Genomic DNA, 18350 nt, shown 5'->3' on the forward strand with positions numbered 1-18350 from the left:
AATAGCAGTTTACTGACTTATGGAAAGCCAGTTCATGCATTTACAAAGCTCCTTATCACGCCTCTCAAGACCGAAGGAAACCGAGAGCAATTTGTGTATTGTGAATTATCTTGAAGTGCAGTCAACAGCGATAGTAACAACTTGCACTTATATACACCCTGACTGTAGAAAACTGTCCCAAGGCACTTCACAGGAGCGTAATCAGACATAAATGTACGCCAAGCCAAAGGAGGAGATGTTGGGAGGGGTGGTTGAAAGCTTGGTCAAAGAGGCGGGTTCTAAGTCGGGCCTTAAAGGAGGAAAGGGTGGTGGAGAGTTGGAGGGGTTTAGGGAGAGCACGGGGGCCCAGATGGCTGAAGGCACAGCTGCCAATGGTGGGGCGAAGGGATGGGAGAGGCTACACCGGGAACAGTCACTGCTGTTATGTAGGCACATTGTACTGGGAAATAATTGGAAATGTATATTGACTGTTGCTCACAATCGGTTTCCTTCACTGAGTTGGGTTTTTTTTTCAGTGCTAACATAAAAACGATGAGGAATGGAGCCAAACGGCAAGAACAAAATCTCGTATGTCAACCCGAACCTAGACAGTTTGAAAAAGTTCACAATACCCAGGAAAAAGAGTGCTGACAAAGGTAAGTGGCTAAAAGGACATTTGCGGAAAGAGTGAAACTTTAACTATTTTTGTTTGTTCTCCGGGTGTGTATGATGCTGCATTTATTGCCCATCCCCAGTTGTTCTGGCAGCTGAGTGGCTTGCTTGGCCCCTTTAGAGGGCGTTAAGAGTCAACCACATACGCATAGGGTAAGGATGGCAAGATTCTCTTCCCTGAAGGACATTAGTGAACCAGTGGCTTTCACGATCATTTTTTTCTGGTGCCAGCCCACAAATTACAAGATTTATTGAATTCAATTTCACAGCAATTGGCAAAGTAAAAAAAAAACGGAGGAGATTTTCAACTCTAGAAATCAAGCATTCAGGTAGGGCGAACAACGGAGTTGGAAAAAAAAATCCTCGTCCCTGTCGGAGATATACTTCCCAAGTTGGGACGGTGTGTGACTTGGAGGCACTGATGTTCCCACGCGCCTGCTGCCCTTGTCCTTCTAGACGGTAGAGGTCGCGGGTTTGGGACGCCCTGCCGAAGAGGCCTTGGCGTGTTGCTGTACTGCATTCTGTAGATGGTAGGCACTGCAACCATGGTGCGCTGGTGGTGGAGGGAATGGATGTTTAAGCCGGTGGATAGGATGCCGATCGCAAAGTCCAAGGCTCCCTCCGCCTGCTGCTTTAATTCTAATTCTCGTTGCAAGCCATTCTTAGCCTTATTCGCGCCCTAATTTCAGTCACATTTTGTTTCAAAGCTTACTTAGAAATTTGTCATACGGATTGGCGCGAGTACAGTTTCATACAGTCGACCTTGGATGGGTCAAAGCTTGACGGCGGTTACAGTTTGAACACCCTGTGGAAGTTTGGTGATATAAAGCTCATACACAATGTGAAACTCGAGCAGCGATTTGCAGAGAAGAGGTATGTACAGGACGAAAGCTCTGGTTTTCAAAACGGAATATACAGGCTTGCAAATCCCGCAATTCTTGGGGCAAAACTGGGGCACAATTCTGGCGGCGAACGGGGTAGAATTTGGGGTTCCATTGGGTTTCCAGCCTCTAAACCTGTCCACAAATTGCGCTCTGAAGGGGGGGTGGGAGGCAACGGGACAGGTGCTTCCTCTGCCGACTTGCGTTGCGTCTGTCTGGCACTTTTGGCCAGGTTACCATGGGAATGCTGCGGTCAAGCCCAGCGAGACCCAACAGGCGGGGGTATCTGGGCAGGATCAGGGAAGGTTCTCGGGAGTTTAAAAAAAAATACAAGAGTAATGTTCCCCGAGTGGGAGTTTTAAATGTTTTGTGGCCAGTTTTCTTTGGCTCCCCTCTGGACATGGTGAGCCCCATCTGAGAGTGGCTCCAAGTTCCTCCGTCTCGGGGGTGGTGGGTGCGGACCCCCATGTCGTCCTGCAACAGGTGCTGGCGGGCGTCTTGCCCAAATATTCCAATGACCCCATGCTCCGGAACAGAGTCAGCAGCAGGGCAGCACGGCAGGGAGGAAGTCCTGGGTTAAGAAAGGGGCCATCATCCATTGACATCCTGTTGAAAAGTTTGTGTAGATGCCGAGGCCCAAAATTCCCCTATTTGGCAAAAATGAGGGCCACGTCTAGCCTTTCTGCGCAATTAACAATCTGCTGTTGCAATTGCAGGAATATTGCAATTTAAATTGTGCGATTGCTGACCGATTTTTGTCAGGTTGTTAATTACACGGGGGAGAAAAAAAATGGGAATTCTTGCATTTTTCATTAAAAGAGGAATTTTCACCTCTTGGGTGAGGACATGAGCAGGCTCGCCTGTGATGCCCACACAATTAGAACAGCCTGCAAACACTGACTGACTTGGCCTAGACTTGAAGGAAAGCTACCAGGGTGGTTGTCCATAGGGCTGCCTTCGCCCACTGAAGTGCGCCTGGGCTTTAGAGAGGAAGGGAGGGGTGGGGTGCTGGAGCGCAGAAGTTCTTTACCATTTGGCTTCGTCACTGTTTGCTGTTACCTCCCAACGCTGTAGTAACTATGTTGTGTTTCAAGAGAGGTTTTAAATTTAATCATTTTCAACACGAGGGCGAAGATGCGCGAAGATGGTAGATGTGGGAAAGAACTTGAAGAAAACACATTCTTCTTGGCAACATCCCAAAGAACAGCTTTAAAGCTGTATCAGGAAGGATTGAAAAGCAACTTTTCTACGACCAGGGCACTGGGAAATCCAGCGTGTGGCGTGTATCTTCACCGGCACATCGATGTCCTTTTGAGGCATCGTCGGCAAAACAACCTGGTCACGGAAACAATTCTGTTTTTCAAGGTGACGTTATTTGACTTTTAGTAAAATCATAGTGTTATTCAACTCTATCCCAGTGTGATCTAAAGGTTCACGGCCTCTGACCTTTACTTATTTATTTAGAAGCCAGGAAATCCCTCTTTTTTTTTAAACTTCCTTTTTCTTGCTAAGTCACTTGCCGTCAGTGGTGAATGAAGCAGTTTGGTGACGTGCCTCCTAAGAATCTGCCAGTGCAGCTCTCCAGGTGACTGCCGTGCCTGATTTTAAGGTTTCGTCTCCTTGTCCTAGACCCCCCCCCCCCCCCCACCAGCGGGAAAAAGTGTCTCTCCATCTACCCTATCAATTCCTTTCAAAAACCTCAATCAAATCACCCCTTAACCTTCTATATTCCAGGGAATACAAGCTTAGTTTATGCAAACTCTCATAATCTAACCCTTGGAACCCTGGTAACATTCTGGTGACTCTGCACTGCACTCCTTCCAAGGCCAATATATCCTTTCTAAGCTGCGGTGCCCAGAACTGTACACAATACTCCAGATGTGGACTAACCAGGGCTTTGTACAGCTGTAACAAAACGTCCTCCCCTTTATATTCTAGCCCTCTAGTTATAAAGGCTAACATTCTCACCCGATCAACATAACCTTCTATTCCTTTCTCCCTCATGTGCTTATCTGTGAAGCTGCTGTCCTAGTTCTTACAGATTAGAAGAAGATCTTGAGAGGGGAGTTCTGTGCACAGGTTAATGATGGAAATTGGCAAATTCTGTAGTTTTAGACAAACTGAGCTTTTTTAAAAAAAAATTCTTTCACTTTTTTAAAGGTGCTGTTAGGAAAAGTGAAGACAATTCCACCAATTATGAAAAACAGAAAGACTGATGTGAACCCTACAGCAAAATTTGATTGCCACATGTCCCAAAATCCAGCCAACCTCAAGGACCCAATTGATACTCAGATCATCAATTCAGCGGTGAGTTTTTGATTCTGAACCTTTGAAGAAAGATTGATGGTTTCTTCCTCCCTCCCTTAAATAATGGCGTGTCATGTGCAGTTTTCCAATCCATAGGCACAATTCCTGAATTCAGAAAGCTTTGTTGGATTTAATTGCATTCCTGTTATTTTACATGCTACCTTTAGGTGTACCTGTACGAGTTTAATGCGTTGTGTGAGACGACGGAATGCCCAAGGCAATGCCTGCCGTACGCTCTCGTTCCAGTGAGACTCGCAGGCCAAGGGGTGAAAACTGCTGTGACGCCTTTGAGGTTTAGTCCTGCTGCAGTAAACACTTCTCTGACCGGTAAGGAAACACAATGGGCTCGAAAACCCTAGGGCTCGCTGCGCTGGCTTAATCCCGCTCCGCTGCTGGCCTCTGCCCCTGACCCTGTCGGAGCACCCAGGATTAACTTAGTCAAATATTTTCGGCACCTTTGCCATGCGGGCACTCGCGGAAAGGGGGTGGTGGAAGCAGCACTGGCCAGCCAAATGGAATGCCAGCCAGTGCCACCGGCTCCAGATATATTATTTAATGGAGTACAGCGCAGATTTACCAGAATGATGCCAGGGCTTAAAGGGTGCAATTATGAGGACAGGTTGCACAAACTTGTCTCGTACTCCCCTGAGTATAGAAGGTTGAGGGGTGATCTAATCGGATGAGATTCGATGGGGTAGATACAGAGAAACGGTTTCCTCTGGTGGCCGAATCCCAAAACAAGGAGGCACATTCCTAAAATTAGAGCCAGGCCATTCAGGAGTGAAATCAGGAAGCAGTTTTTCCACACAAAGGGTGGTGGTAATCTGGACCCATCTCCTCCAAAAGATGCTGGGACAGTTAGACCTTTCAAGACTGAGGTCAATAGATTTTTGTTGGGTAAGGGTATCAAGGGATATGGATCATAGGCAGGTAAATGGAGTTGAGATACAGATCAGCCATGATCTAACTGAATGGTGGAACAGACTTGAGGGATTGAATGACCTCCTCCTGTTCCTATGATCTGATTTTCCCTCTTTTTAAAAAAGGGGCCCAATATGACTGAGGCAGCCAGCAATTTTCAGGCCTGGATGTCTAGGTGGACCACACTTTTGCTGTGGACTTTGGCGGGTCAGTGGTCCAGGGAACTGCGTCCAGATCCTCGGAGCTAAACTGCTGGCATTCACCACAGCGGCTATCTGCTCCCATTGGATTTTACACATTTGCCAGCACCTCTCTCCTCGAGTTGTCCTCTTGCGCCAAGGCCTCCAGTACTGCATCGGAAAACCTTGGTGCATGCAGGTACAGCAAGTAATCAAAAAGACAAATGGGATGTTGGCCTTTATTTCAAAGAGGTTGGAGTATAAAGCAGGGAAGTTCTGCTACAACTGTACAGGGTATTGGTGAGACCACACCTTGAGTACTGCGTACAGTTTTGGTCTCCTTATTTAAGGAAGGATATACTTGCATTGGAGGCAGTTCAGAGACGATTCTCTAGGTTAATTCCAGAGATGAGGGGATTGACTTATGAGGAAAGGTTGAGCAGGCTGGGCCTATACTCATTGGAATTTAGAAGAATGAGGGGTGATCTTATTCAAACATATAAGATACTGAGGGGGCTCGACAAGATAGATGCAGAGAGGATGTTTCCCCTCGTGGGGAAATCGAGAACTCGGGGGCATAGTTTTAGAATAAAGGGTCGCCGTTTTAGAACTGAGATGAGGAGGAATTTCTTCTCTCAGAGGGTCGTAAATCTGTGGAATTCTCTGCCCCAGAGAGCCGTGGAGGCTGGGTCATTAAATACATTTAAGGTGGAGATAGACAAATTTTTGCAAGATAAGGGAGTGAAGGGTTATGGGGAGCGGGCTGGGAAGTGGCTTTGAGCCCAAGATCAGCCATGATCTTATTGAATGACGGAGCAGGCTCGAGGGGCCAAGTGGCCTATTCCTGCTCCTATTTCTTATGTTACTGGAGGGCAAGGTCCGGATGGTACTTCCAGGCCAATGCTTTTCCTTCCTCCGTCTTTCTCCCTTTCCATCCATCTCCTCCTCCTGAAGCCGTTGAATTCTGGGACTGCGGGTACTGATCACTGGGCGGCAGCTCGCACAAGTGGCCGTTCTTCGTATGACGGCTAAACAACGGGTTGGCTGGTCATTCTGGCCAGCTGTGCATTACAGCCACACCTTAGCCCATTCTCACGTGGTATCCCCCCACACAGGCATGTTGAGCAGGCAGCACGGTGGCATAGTGGTTAGCACTGTTGCCTCACAGCACCAGGGACCCGGGTTCGAATCCGGCCTCGGGCGACTGTCTGTGTGGAGTTTGCACATTCTCCCTGTGTTTGCGTGGGTTTCCTCCGGGTGCTCCGGTTTCCTCCCACAGTCCAAAGATGTGCAGGTTAGGTTGATTGGCTATGATAAAAAATTGACCCTTAGTGTTAGGGGGATTAAATACGTGGGGTTACGGGGATCGGGTGGGATATGTGTCGGTGCAGGCTCGATGGGCCGAAATGGCCTCTATCTGCACTGTGGGGTTTCTGTGATTTCTGTGATTGGAGAACCATCAGCAGCAGGAAGCCCAGCAGATCTTGCCTTCCCCAAAGCTGAGGCCAACTGCAGCGCCATTATCGCCACCCCCGGTGAGACTAGTTACCTCTGCACCGGACACCAGGGTCAATAATAAAGTTATAATAATAAAACTAGGCAAGAGGAAGAGATCATTTGGGAGAAAGGAGGGCAGGACAAGCAGAGTTAGCGATTGAAAAATATTTTTTATTTATAATTGTTTTTAAGTATTTGTTGCAGAGTATAAGAGGTAATGTTCCAGTAATAAGCATATTCCTGACATTTGGGAAACTTTATGCCACTGTTAGAATATGTTTCAGCGTCCCAGTATCTGCACCATTTCATTTTTTTTAATGGGTGTCCCAGGGAGACAGAAACTTCTCTGGATCTGCCATCCAAGGGTCAATACTTTAACACTCGGCACTGACATAGCTTGGGCCAATATCCCGGCACTTTTGTGGCCTCTGGTATTGACCTCGCCGAAGTATGTGGAGGGGTGTTGGGGACCCCTATTACAGGAAACACGTGGTGCCCCTTTGTAAGGGGGCTGCATTAAATAAATGCATTTTCAAAAGTACCTTTAACTTTTGAGGGGCCAGGCCACTGTTCTTGGCCGGAACCCCCCTGGTGGCCCCCATCATCCTCCATGTCTCGGGCCTCTTTCTTCTTGGCGTACCGGCTTCTGAAGATCAGCCAAGCCTCTGAGAGGCTGGAGATCCGGAGGTTCCCAGTGTAGGGAATCCTTGACCCCACACCTCCATGTCATTGGCCTTATTTGGGAGCGGGCTGAGGCTGCAAAAATCCCCAACGTAAGGCCGGGAACCAGCAACCCAGCCTGTTTTCCAGCCCTTTCACTGCATTCCCAGCGGAGTTACAGCAGGAGTGAACCCAAACGGCCAAGGAATTTGGGACCTTGTCGAAAACAAAAATCACAGTAACGTTTTGCTGTTGAGTAGGGTAGGGACGTTCCAGACTGAGAAATTCAAACTAACATCTACTTTATTTCTTCCATTATTCCAACCATAAAATTAACAGAAGTGTCCACATTGAAGAGCTGTACGGTCGCCCAAAGACTTGGCAGAGGAAAAGATGCCAAAGTGGTGTACCAGTATTTTGGTAAAAAGGAAAACACGTCTGTTCTTCCAGCTCAGTTCTCTCCGGTTCAGTTCTCTCCGGTTCAGTTCTCTCCTGCTAATAGTTTTGGTAAAGTGGCAACATCAAAGATGAACCAGGATCCGAGGCTGCTGAAGAGTTACAGTTGTGTGGCGAATGGAAAGGAATATTCCGTTTCGAACCCGATTTCACCGCCCACCGAACCCCTTTACAGTATCGACACCCTAATTAAGACTCTCTGCTTTCTGAATGCGCATTGCTCCGCTCCTGTGCAGCAGCGGTGTGTGAATGAAGCCGGGCGGCGAGCACCGGAGAGAACTGGACCAGAGCAAGCACAGAGTCGGGACTTGGAGAAGGCAACGGTGGAGTACGAGCCTTGGGGAGCGGCGACAGCCGGCGGTGGATCCCACACCCCCGCACACAGTCTTGCCGTTGTTTCTGAAGCTGCTCATGTCCACGAGCAAAAGGGAGCAAATCAAGACAATGACCTCACTTCGTTAACAGAGTTAAATGTGAAAACTGGCTCGGGGACACAAATAAATAAGGTCCCTTCCAAGTCGAGCACGAGCCAGCCCTTTGACCAACCCTTTTTTGAAGACTTAAACCTATGTGAAAGCGAGGTGAAAAAAAAGCTGAGAAAGTATTCCGAGTACTTGGTGTTATGTGACAAGGAGCGAATATCAAAGATACAGTCATTGGAAAAGTTAAGCAGGACAGATAAAAAGGCCTTCTACTGCAGACTTAAAAAATACGATAAGTATTACGAAAGATATCACCATGAACTGGGCCTTGACAAATGCTGCAGTGCCATCGTGTCCAAACCCCGTGACATCGCTTACCTCTATAACTCGGATTATTCTGCAGGTCGAGATGCAAAGTCCTGCTCCTGTATTTTGACACATGGAGGCGATTGGTCCAGCGGCACCACTGAATTGGTCTTTAGGGACACTGCCTGCAGCCTCTCGGGCCCGAGGGGGCACGGGCAAAGTGAAGCCACGCCATTTGATCTAAAAGGGATCAATGATAAATCAGTGGGAGGTTTGCCGACCTTCGCGGCAGCCACCAGCAATCGTTTATGTGCTTTGAGTTGGCTTGGCAGCGAGATCCTGCACAGAGCGGAGGACATAACTGCAGAAAGGTTAGCTGCGAGCGGTGAAAGTGTTCCTGAAACTAGCAATATGGTTGGCGAACTGAAGGAAGAAGAGCTGCCGAGCTCTTTTGACAATGAAGAGGCAAACATGACTGAAGATGCGCCAGCAGTTACCAAGTCTCAGACGCAGGTAGCCTCTCCATCCGTTACTTCCGATAAACACGCAAGGACAACTGACCAGTCAATGCAGTTCATCTTCTTCAGTGCTGTTGATCACTCGCCTGATCAAAAGGCGGTAAACGCAGAGATTACAGAGGTACCTGTAGTAGTAGAAATCCCCGAGGAAAGCAGACACATCTGGTTAAATGAAGAAGAGGTGACGACAGAAGCAATGCCGAGCTCTTGGGGAAATGGAGACGGATCGTTTTCCGACTCTCAGCTGGAGGAAGTACAGATGTCCGCTGCTTCAAGTAAATACATAGATGAAGCTTATGAAGAACCGCTAAACTTGGACCCTTTGCTCCATTTCCTAGCAGCACGGATTGACTGGGAAAAACTGTTCGAGAAGTCAAAAGAGGTTGAGTTGAAAATAAGTCCAGAATCAGCCACAAATCCCGAGAGCTGCGGGCAGCAAATTCCACCTCCAACAGTATCTGAATCTGGTCAAATGACTCTTTGTTCAGAGTTTGCAGATGGTAAAGATGAAAGGGTCCAACAGAGTTCAGTATCAATCAGTGAAAAATTATCAATCCCAGACAGTCAAACAGCAATTCCCAATCTGCAAATAACGCTAAGCAATGATTTTAATGCAGAGGGTGATCAGCATCCTACACTGGCAGAGCCATCTGTTCGAAGTGGTAACTGTTTTGGGTACTCTGGAGAATCTCACGTTGAGACGAGCAGCATCACTGGAACAAAAACAGAGAGATGTTTGAGAACGATTGGGAAAAACCATGAGGCGGTTTTGGATGGAGGAACTCGTAAACCTGCATCAATACCAGAACATCTAGGATTACAAGATACGCTGCAGACAGACGGCCAAGAGATAATCCGAGTTTTCACAAATACAGAAGATGATGTCCGTGGACTGATATCTAACAATGGTCTGCGTCATACATTAAACAAAAAAGTATCAAGCTATCCGGATCCACCGCCTACCAGAAACTGTAGGCAGGGAGATTTGCTCTGTACGCTGCCATGGAATAAACAACCTCCGGGTGGTAAACAAAGTGGTATTAATTGGAGTTCAAATGGTCGCAATTGCAAAGCGGCAGAGTGTGTTGAACAGTTGACAAGTGTACAATCTGACGAGAAGGTCATGGCATCTGACAATGCAGAGAGATTAGCAGAGGCGGGGTTTCTAAATGATACCAGGGGCATCCACACAGGTAATCCCACGAGTCGCACCAAATCAGCGGGTAAATATCCCAATACGTTAACTGACAACTTGTATGAAGAAACTGTGCTGAAGAAAAAGATTAGAGAACAATCAACATTGAAGCCACAAGGTAAGGATGCGAAAGAGCTGAACCCCCATTCTAAGAAAATAAATGACTTAAAAGAGGATTCTAAAGTTACTTCAAACTACGATGTTTCATTGATTCTTAAGCGTGTGGATAGTGAACCTTACAAGAACAAAGTAACTGCAAGTGAAAACAGTAATCACAACGGAGGACTAGGTAACAGACTGCCCAGTCACGAAGGAGTTGCATTCCTCAGAAGTAAACACCACGAACATATTAAGAAGGGCAGCTCAGTAGAGTTTACTAGTGAACCCAAAGGCACATTATGTCCTGATAAAAATGTTAAAACATTATTAAGAAAACTAAGATTCCCAAACAATAAAGCCCTGGCTCTGGTTCACGCGGGGACATCTACAAAGTATGTCCCACATGTGTATTCAACAGCTGACAGTACAAAGAAAATCCAAGGGAGTTACCGTTCTGCCGATAATTTTACTTCTCTGTATGAAGGGCGTATCAATACCTTTAGCAGTTGCAGAAGGCAAATTGCACAGGTGGCAAGTGTTCTGTCGAGTGAAGCCTCCTTAAGCAAAAGCAGCCGATTGTCTAAGCTGCTTACCAAAGCAGCGATGAACTTAAACAAAGCTTATGAGAGAGTTGGTAAGTCTTGGGAAATTGTGAGCAGAATTGGCGGGACAGTGAACCAAAGCTCACTGCCAAAATCCTACCAGAGTAACTGCAATACCTTTTGGGAAAGCTGTGATGTAGATGGTAGACGTTATCGTAAAAAGCACCGGCATCGATCCGTTACAAAAACTGACCCCCAAAATAGTCGCTGCAACAGGCAAAAACAAATGAAGAGGTTGGCAGTTGCCCACAGGTGCTGTGAGCGACTCTGTAAAGGTGTGCCAAGCGCAGATTTCAAAAGGCCGACCAGCAAAAATGAGCAAGCTACACGCGTTGAGAAGTCTAATGGAATAGCCAAAGTAGAACTGGCCTCCACAACAAGCACAGCAGAAGCAGCGACACATTCAGGAACGTTCCGAAACAGCGTGGCAAAGCAAATGCACCGCCACAGTGTCGTTGCGCAAGGAGATTACGCACAAATCACGGATTCAAACCCGAATCGTGCCCCAAAACACAAGTCTTGCCAAGCGAATCTCTCGATTCATGTATTTGCACGGACTGAACCACCTATTGTTGGCGCTCAAGCCGAGTTCACATCTCACGTTGAATGCCATCTGCTGAGTGCTGAAATAATGGACCTCCCAGCGGAACCAAACCTATCGGAATCCCCATCCAAATCCAAACTTGAGGAATCCCAAATGGAATTGCATGTCGACTCCCAAGAGGATAGATTGTCTGTTGAGGAAAAAACACAGATGGAAACTATCTTGGGATTTCCTGTTGATTCCTCGGCAGTAGACTCTTGCTTTGACTCTCAAATGGCAGAATTCTTGAACAAGTCCCAAAAAGTGAAAATTCCTCTTGCTTCCCACACAGTGGAATCTCTGGGAGAAAGGCAGCTAACGAAATCCACCACTGAACTGCAAAGAGCAGAGGCCCAATGTGAAAATCACTGGCTGCAACTCAGGGCGGCAGATTTCGCAGCCGGGGACCAAACGGCCTGCGGTAAATGTGGTGGATCAGACGTGGTATCATTTCCTGGCGGATTTCAAAAGTCGGACCGTCCAACTCCTGCAAAGCCTGGCGGAGAGCGGCACCCAGTCGAGCCCCAGCAGATGGAATTCCACCAAATCGATTCCTTGGAGAAATCGGCGCGCGTTGACCCAAAGCTGGAAGATCTTTTTCACTGTGACTGCCCCGTTAAATCTTTCACAGTAGAACCCCAAGTAGCAGAGTTCGCCGAGTTACGCCGAGCTTTGCAAACAGTGGCAACTCGACTCGAGCATCAGAAACCCCGGTCTTATGTTGAATTAAAAGTAACTGAATGCCAAGCCGAAACTCCAGAGCGCAAATCCCAACTTCAATTCATTATAATGAAACCCCAAGCAGTGGAGCCTCCGATTGAAACCCGGATGGCGAGCAATGGGACAGACCTGGAATGTCCTGCTGGATTTCAGCCTGCGGGACCTCCTGTGCGGGGCCATGTGGCGCAGTGCACCGCTGATTGCCAAGCGGCGGGTGCCCACACTGAACCCAGAACAGTAGCTTTCCAGGATGGATCCTGCACGGCGCCGTACCGAAGAGGAGATGCCAGCATCGAATCCAAAAACGAGGATTCTCCCCAAGTGGAGAAGGAGGAAGGGGAAATAGTTTCGGACAGAGAATCCGCATCAGCAGCAAGCAGCAAGGCGGACAGTGTTAAAGATCAAAGTAATCGTGCGGACAGGCTGGGCAGCAAAAATGGTCTGTCTCAAAGTGCGAAAGAAGCTCACGCAGCTGGCAGTCTAACAGCTAAGATATCTGAGATTCTGCAGCAGGCTGACAGCACGTCGTTACTGGACAACTTGGAGAAGCTGAAAGTGAACTGCGAGGAGATGCTGCCCCCGTTTGTGGCAGGCTTTGAGCGGGCACAGGGCGAGTCCTTTGCCCAGACCTTCATTTGTCGAGATTGGCTGGTGCGTAACCGTTTCCGGAACCGCGTCAAGGCTGTGCAGTTGAAGCCGAGCGCGCTGGACTCGTATGCGGAGTTGCAGATGATGATGGAAGCCGTGCAGTTCTTGGAAAACAAGATCAGCTACCTGAGGGGGCTGCCCACGGTCCGGAGCTTGCTGTGGTACGATGAGACTTTATACAGCGACCTGCTGACCGAGAAAGTGGGCTATCAGCAGCAGTCTCCGTTATACCCTTCTTTCCAAGAAAGAGTGCAGAATAATTGTTTCGAAGTGCTAGGCGACTACCAGGCTCAGATACTGAAATCCTGCCAAACGGAAACGAAAGGGCAAAATGCCTATTATGTCTACCTCAAGCACCGACGAGAATGGGACGAGTGCGCGGCAGTAATGCAGAACCTCTCCGACTGTTGTTACTTTTGTCTCTCTGTCCCGATAACGTCGAGTGTCAATTATGGGGACAATTTGGAAAATTTGGACGCCCTGCGCAAAAATGTCTGGCTGCTGATCAACAGGTACACCGGCCTGCCCGAAAGCCAGCGCGATGCGGCTAAACTGCTGCATTTGTGGATCATGGTTGATTTCGTAAACGCGAGAACCCGGACCATCCACAGCTGCCCGGCGGTGAACGAGGAGCTCTTGTGGTTTGGGCTGGAGCACATCCAGTTCGGCGCTGCCAAGATGCTCGTTTGGCAGAAGCGAGAACAACGCGAGCCGTTCAAGGATGGCTCGGCCGCACTGGCAGCGGGCAAGGGTCAGGCCCACAGGGCGGCGAAAGATCTGACCATGGAGTTAAACCGCGACGCGTTGTGCATGATGTATAACAGGTATAACAGCCTGGCCCCGGACAGGATGTCTCTGAGCAGCGACGTGCAGACAGACACCTCGTGTGACGACGATGACAAGCTCCTGGGGGCTGGGGGCACCGTTGCCCTCCGGCCAGCAGAGGAGGACCTCCCAGGGCAGCAAGCAGCCGGACTTGGCCACTGCCTCCAGAGCTGCTTCCGTCTACTTTCGGAGCAATTTGGTTCGGTGGGAAGGATCCTGGAGCGCTCGCAGGCTGCCCAGCAGCAAGAACTGGAGCAGCTCCTGACCCAGTGCGAGAGCCACCTGGGGTCGCTGAAAAAACTCTTCCAAGTGCTGCAGGAGGTGGAAGCCGAGAAAGCCCTGGTGACCGAGGCCAGCTTTCCGGTGTTGTCCACTCCTCACCACGCCAGCCCTGTCCTCTTGAACCCCGAAGCTGTTGAGATCTACATTGAGCTGATCATGGTGTACGAGACCGTTCACTACCTGAGAAACCTGATGGCGCAGCGGGCGAACCAGGCAACATACAGGGGGCTGCTGTGGTTTGACTCGGCCTTGCTCCCCGAGCTGCTTCGCAATCAACAGGACACCTCCATCTTCGCGTTGTTCCGTGAGAAATACTTGCACAACCCGTCCGAAGCCCTGGAGCGTGCAATCTCGACACTGGAACAAGAACTGGATTTGATCTTTGAGTACAGGCAAAGCACCAACTACACTTATGCCGTTCAGCTTCTGTCACGGGAGCATGCCGAAATAATGGCTGTTAAAAAATACATGCGGCAGCAGCATGACTTTGGCGTGAAGACCTACGTGAATGCCGTGCCTTATGCAGTGTCGATAAACTATGGCTGCACCGAGTCGGACTTGATTCACAACTACAGGCAGCTGGTGGTGGTCCTGGAGAAACTGGCCAAGGCGCCCGAGAAAGATTTGGGGAAGATGGCTCACATCATGGAAGTGATGAAGAGCATTATGGACATGAGGCAGGTGGCCGCTGAGAACAGCGCGTCGGCCCTTCACCTTCTCACCCACCAGATGCGGCAGAACAGCGACAAGAGGAGGCGGCTGGAGGACCCGGAGATGGTCCGGGAGTCTCCCAAGATCAGGAAGGGCCTGGATTGTGGAGGGGCGGCCCAGTGCAGAACGCCGGCAGACAGCACCGCAGGCCACAAGAGACCCGGGGCAGAATGGTCTAGCGCAAGAAAAAGACGCCTTTGTGACTCTTCATTGGTTCAAAATCGAGGAGAACACGAGGCTGAAGATCCTCCCTCCGACTAGAGGATGGTAAGATCAGAGTCTTGTGATTTTAGTTCCTTTTGGAAAGTGAGTTGGTCGCACTTCCCGTACAATTACACTGAAATTACAACGCGGGAAACAGGCCGTTCGGCCCAACCAGACAATATTGGTGTTTATCCTCAACACACACACAGGAGCTGTGATCCTAACCTCGCTCTGTTCCCAAATCCCTTTCACTCCCCCCCCCCCCTTTCCTTCAACCACCTGCCTAGCCTATTCTTAAATGTTGACGTTGGCCCCGGAAGTAACGGGATGGGGACAGGGCGGGGGTGAGGCCGATAGCGAGCGACGTAAGCGCAACATCGTGGGATGGGTAGGAGGGTACGATAGCATAGTGGTTATGTTACTGGACTATTAATCCAGAGGTCTGGACTAATGATTCAGAGACATGAGTCCAAATCCTACCACGGCAGCGGGGGAATTTAAAATTCAGTTAATTAAATAAATCTGGTATTAAAAAGCTGGTATCAGTAATGGTGACCATGAAACTACTGGATTGTCATAAAAAACCCAACTGGTTCACAAATGTCCTTTAGGGAAGGAAATCTATATGTGACTCCAGACCCACAATGTGGTTGACTCTTAACTGCTCTCTGAAATGGCCAGCACTGTGGGACTACCTTCACCACTCGGACTGCAGCGGTTCAAGAAGGGGCTCACCACCACCTTCTCAAGGGCAATTAGGGATGGGCAATAAATGCCGGTCCTGCCAGCGATGCCCACACCCCGTGAACGAATTTTAAAAAATAATCTGATTTCAACAGATGCCTCTTTATCATTTTACCTCCGGTTTTTGCGTCTCATATGCGCGTGAGTGGATGTGATGCCGGCCCACATGGCGCGACTTTCCGCCGCCTATTTAGAGGCCCGGTTCAGAGATGAAACAAAGGAGGAGGTTTCTGGGTTTTGTTGTAAAATAACAACCGGGAAGCTGAAGAGTGAGTGGGAGTAGCTGAAAGGCTGCACCAAGATTTTCAGACGGATCTCTGGATGTGCTGCTGGGGGTTGGAGGGAGCAGGAGGGAGGTGCTGTTCCCAGCTAGTGAGATAAAGAAACCTGCTGCCACGACCATGAAGGCATGACTGGAGGTGTGTGAGGAGGTCGGCAGCAGGAATGTGACCCGGAGATCGTGGATTCAGTGCCGCAAGCAGTTCAATGACCTGACCAGGTCAGGAAAGGTGAGCATATGGCTATATTCTCCCAGATACTGCACTGCGCCCGCTCTCACTCCATTCACACCACTCCTCACCCCCACATCGCTCTCATCATGACCATTCGGACCAAATCAATGCACCTCCTAGCACCCTCACTCCCTTGGCATGTTCGCCTCCCATTTCCTCCCTCCACCACTGCCAGTGACCGCAATCCACATCTCATCTCGTATGATCTCCGTCACTTCCAACCACTCTCAACACACATCCTGAAAAGGCACCATCGGCACAATCCTCAAACATTGAAACATATAAGACACTGAGGGGGCTCGACAGGGTAGATGCAGAGAAGATGCTTCCACTCGTGGGGGAATCTAGAACGAGGGGGCATAGTTTCAGAATAAGGGGTCGCCCATTTAAAACTGAGATGAGGAGGAATTTCTTTCCTCAGAGGGTCGTAAATCTGTGGAATTCTCTTCCCCAGAGAGCTGTGAAGGCTGGGTCATTGAATACATTTAAGGTGGAGATAGCCAAATTTTTGAACAATAAGGGAGTGATGGGTTATGGGGAGCGGGCAGGGAAATGGAGCTGAGCCCAAGATCAGATCAGCCATGATCTCATTGAATGGCGGAGCAGGCTCGAGGGGCCGAATGGCTGACTCCAGCTCCTATTTCTTATGTTCTTATGTTCAAAGGCATGCCACTCACACTCCTTATGCATGCGCTCGATTCTCACCTATAGCGTTTGCACGGCATCCATTGGACGTACGCATTCCTCAGACCCACTCACAGTTATGTTGTGGCATCCTTGCAGGGTTAGAGAACGCAACCCACCAGGGAGTGGGCGAGGACTGGTGGAGGACCGCAAGAAATAGCTGAAATTTCCCCAGCAGAGGAGAAGGCACGAGATGAGTGGGATATCAAGCTCCTCAGCGATGGCGATGGCAAGGCTCGTGGTCCAGCGGAGAAGGGTGACAACATTAATCTGCATCTTCCACCAAGTAACTTCACCTTCTGTAGACCTCAGAACATTGACAACTCTGATGTGTTTCCTGTGCAGATCAACATTCTCAAAGTGCCATCACTTAACGTTACCCCTTCTCTCCTCCAGGGCCAGAGACGACAACGCCTCAGAGGAGCTGATACCTGCTGAGGATGTACCGTCACATGACGCAAGCATTCCAGACACCAGCGCAGATACAAGCACCTGGGTTGGGCCTCGTAGACAGGTAGACGGGACTGCACTTGGCTGCTCTCACAGCGCAAGTGAGCAAGAGCAGAGAATGGTGGAACAGACAGCTGATGAGATTGTGCACCGGAGGGCACCGTCCTCTCCCAGGCTCTGCTGACCAGGACAGCGATGCAGAACCCCTGGGGGCCAGCACTGAAAAGGGAGAATGCTGGAGGCACAGCAGCAATGGTCTGAGGTATTGGCAGGCCTGCCAGGCACACTGCCCACGGTGGCAGAGAGGATGGATGGAGAAGTCCAACTCTTAACATATGTGGGGTGATGTCCCAGGGCTTTTCAGCTCTGCGATCCGTCATGGAGCATGTGGCGAACTCAATGGAAATTGTAGCCAGGCACACACATGAGTCAATATTGACAGCTGTCTTGTCCTGTATGCAGGCTCAGATGGCGGCTCTGTAGACTCTCTCCATGAATGCCTCAACCAGCCTTGACAAGATTTGTAGATGGATTAGATCAGGGCTTCCAAGGCATCACTGATCTCCTCCACTCTGCTTTCCTGCGGACAGGTGGAACGGGCGAGGCCAGTACAGACCCCTCTCAGAACACCTGCACGCCTCGTCCATTGCCACCCCCTCACCCAATACCCGACATGGTGCCTCCAGTCCAGCTCGCCCACACTGCCCCCCCCCCCCCATGCACAAGTACAGGAGGAGCAGTCAGTCCAGTCCAGGACCCTCGCAGGCTAAAAAACCCAGAGGTCGTCGGGCAAGAACAACTCGTGACACCGAGAAAGGTGAGCAGCAGCCTTGCAGCATCTCTGCTGAAGCCACAGGGCCGCACCATGTACAAGTGGTCGGAGTAGAAAGAGAGAGAATATATGGATCACAGGGTAAACACATGGGTGTCATTTTTTGTTGCTGACTTAATCCAGTTAATTTGCTCACTATTAAAAATGTGTTGCACAATTCCACTGTCACTATTATTGAATGCAGACATCACAGTCAGGTTTTAATTTAATGGGTGTGGAAGGTGGAGAGATGATTGGAATCACACAAGTTTTGGGGTATTGGACCAGTGCATTGAAGGTCACAGGACTGCTTTATACGAGGGGTAGGGCGACAATGGTGCAGTTGACATTGGTCTAACTGAACCTGGTGTCACGGGCAGCAATATGTTCTGGTGGCTGTGTGACCGGGTCCCCATCTTCTCCATTATCGCAGTTCTCCTCATCTGGTGAGTCATGAGCGACTTCTTCATCCTGCATCTCCA

General features: G+C 49.4%; 1 protein-coding gene across 1 annotated transcript in view; it reads left to right on the forward strand.

Moving 5' to 3' along the window:
- The first annotated feature begins 519 nt into the window (after window positions 1-519).
- The window catches only part of tex15 (testis expressed 15, meiosis and synapsis associated), a 41148-nt gene continuing 23317 nt past the window's right edge, over window positions 520-18350 (forward strand). Inside the window, exons 1-6 of the mRNA XM_086007182.1 lie at window positions 520-635; window positions 1359-1524; window positions 2660-2897; window positions 3693-3839; window positions 4007-4166; window positions 7436-14730. Of these exons, the coding sequence (XP_085863308.1) occupies window positions 539-635; window positions 1359-1524; window positions 2660-2897; window positions 3693-3839; window positions 4007-4166; window positions 7436-14724 (8097 nt within the window). The 5' untranslated portion in view covers window positions 520-538 and the 3' untranslated portion in view covers window positions 14725-14730. The remainder of the gene's footprint in view (window positions 636-1358; window positions 1525-2659; window positions 2898-3692; window positions 3840-4006; window positions 4167-7435; window positions 14731-18350) is intronic.

The sequence above is a fragment of the Somniosus microcephalus genome, chromosome 2 (assembly GCF_052327205.1).
Source record: "Somniosus microcephalus isolate GS21.2 chromosome 2, FLI_Smic_1.0, whole genome shotgun sequence".
In the NCBI taxonomy this organism is placed as follows: Eukaryota; Metazoa; Chordata; class Chondrichthyes; order Squaliformes; family Somniosidae; genus Somniosus; species Somniosus microcephalus.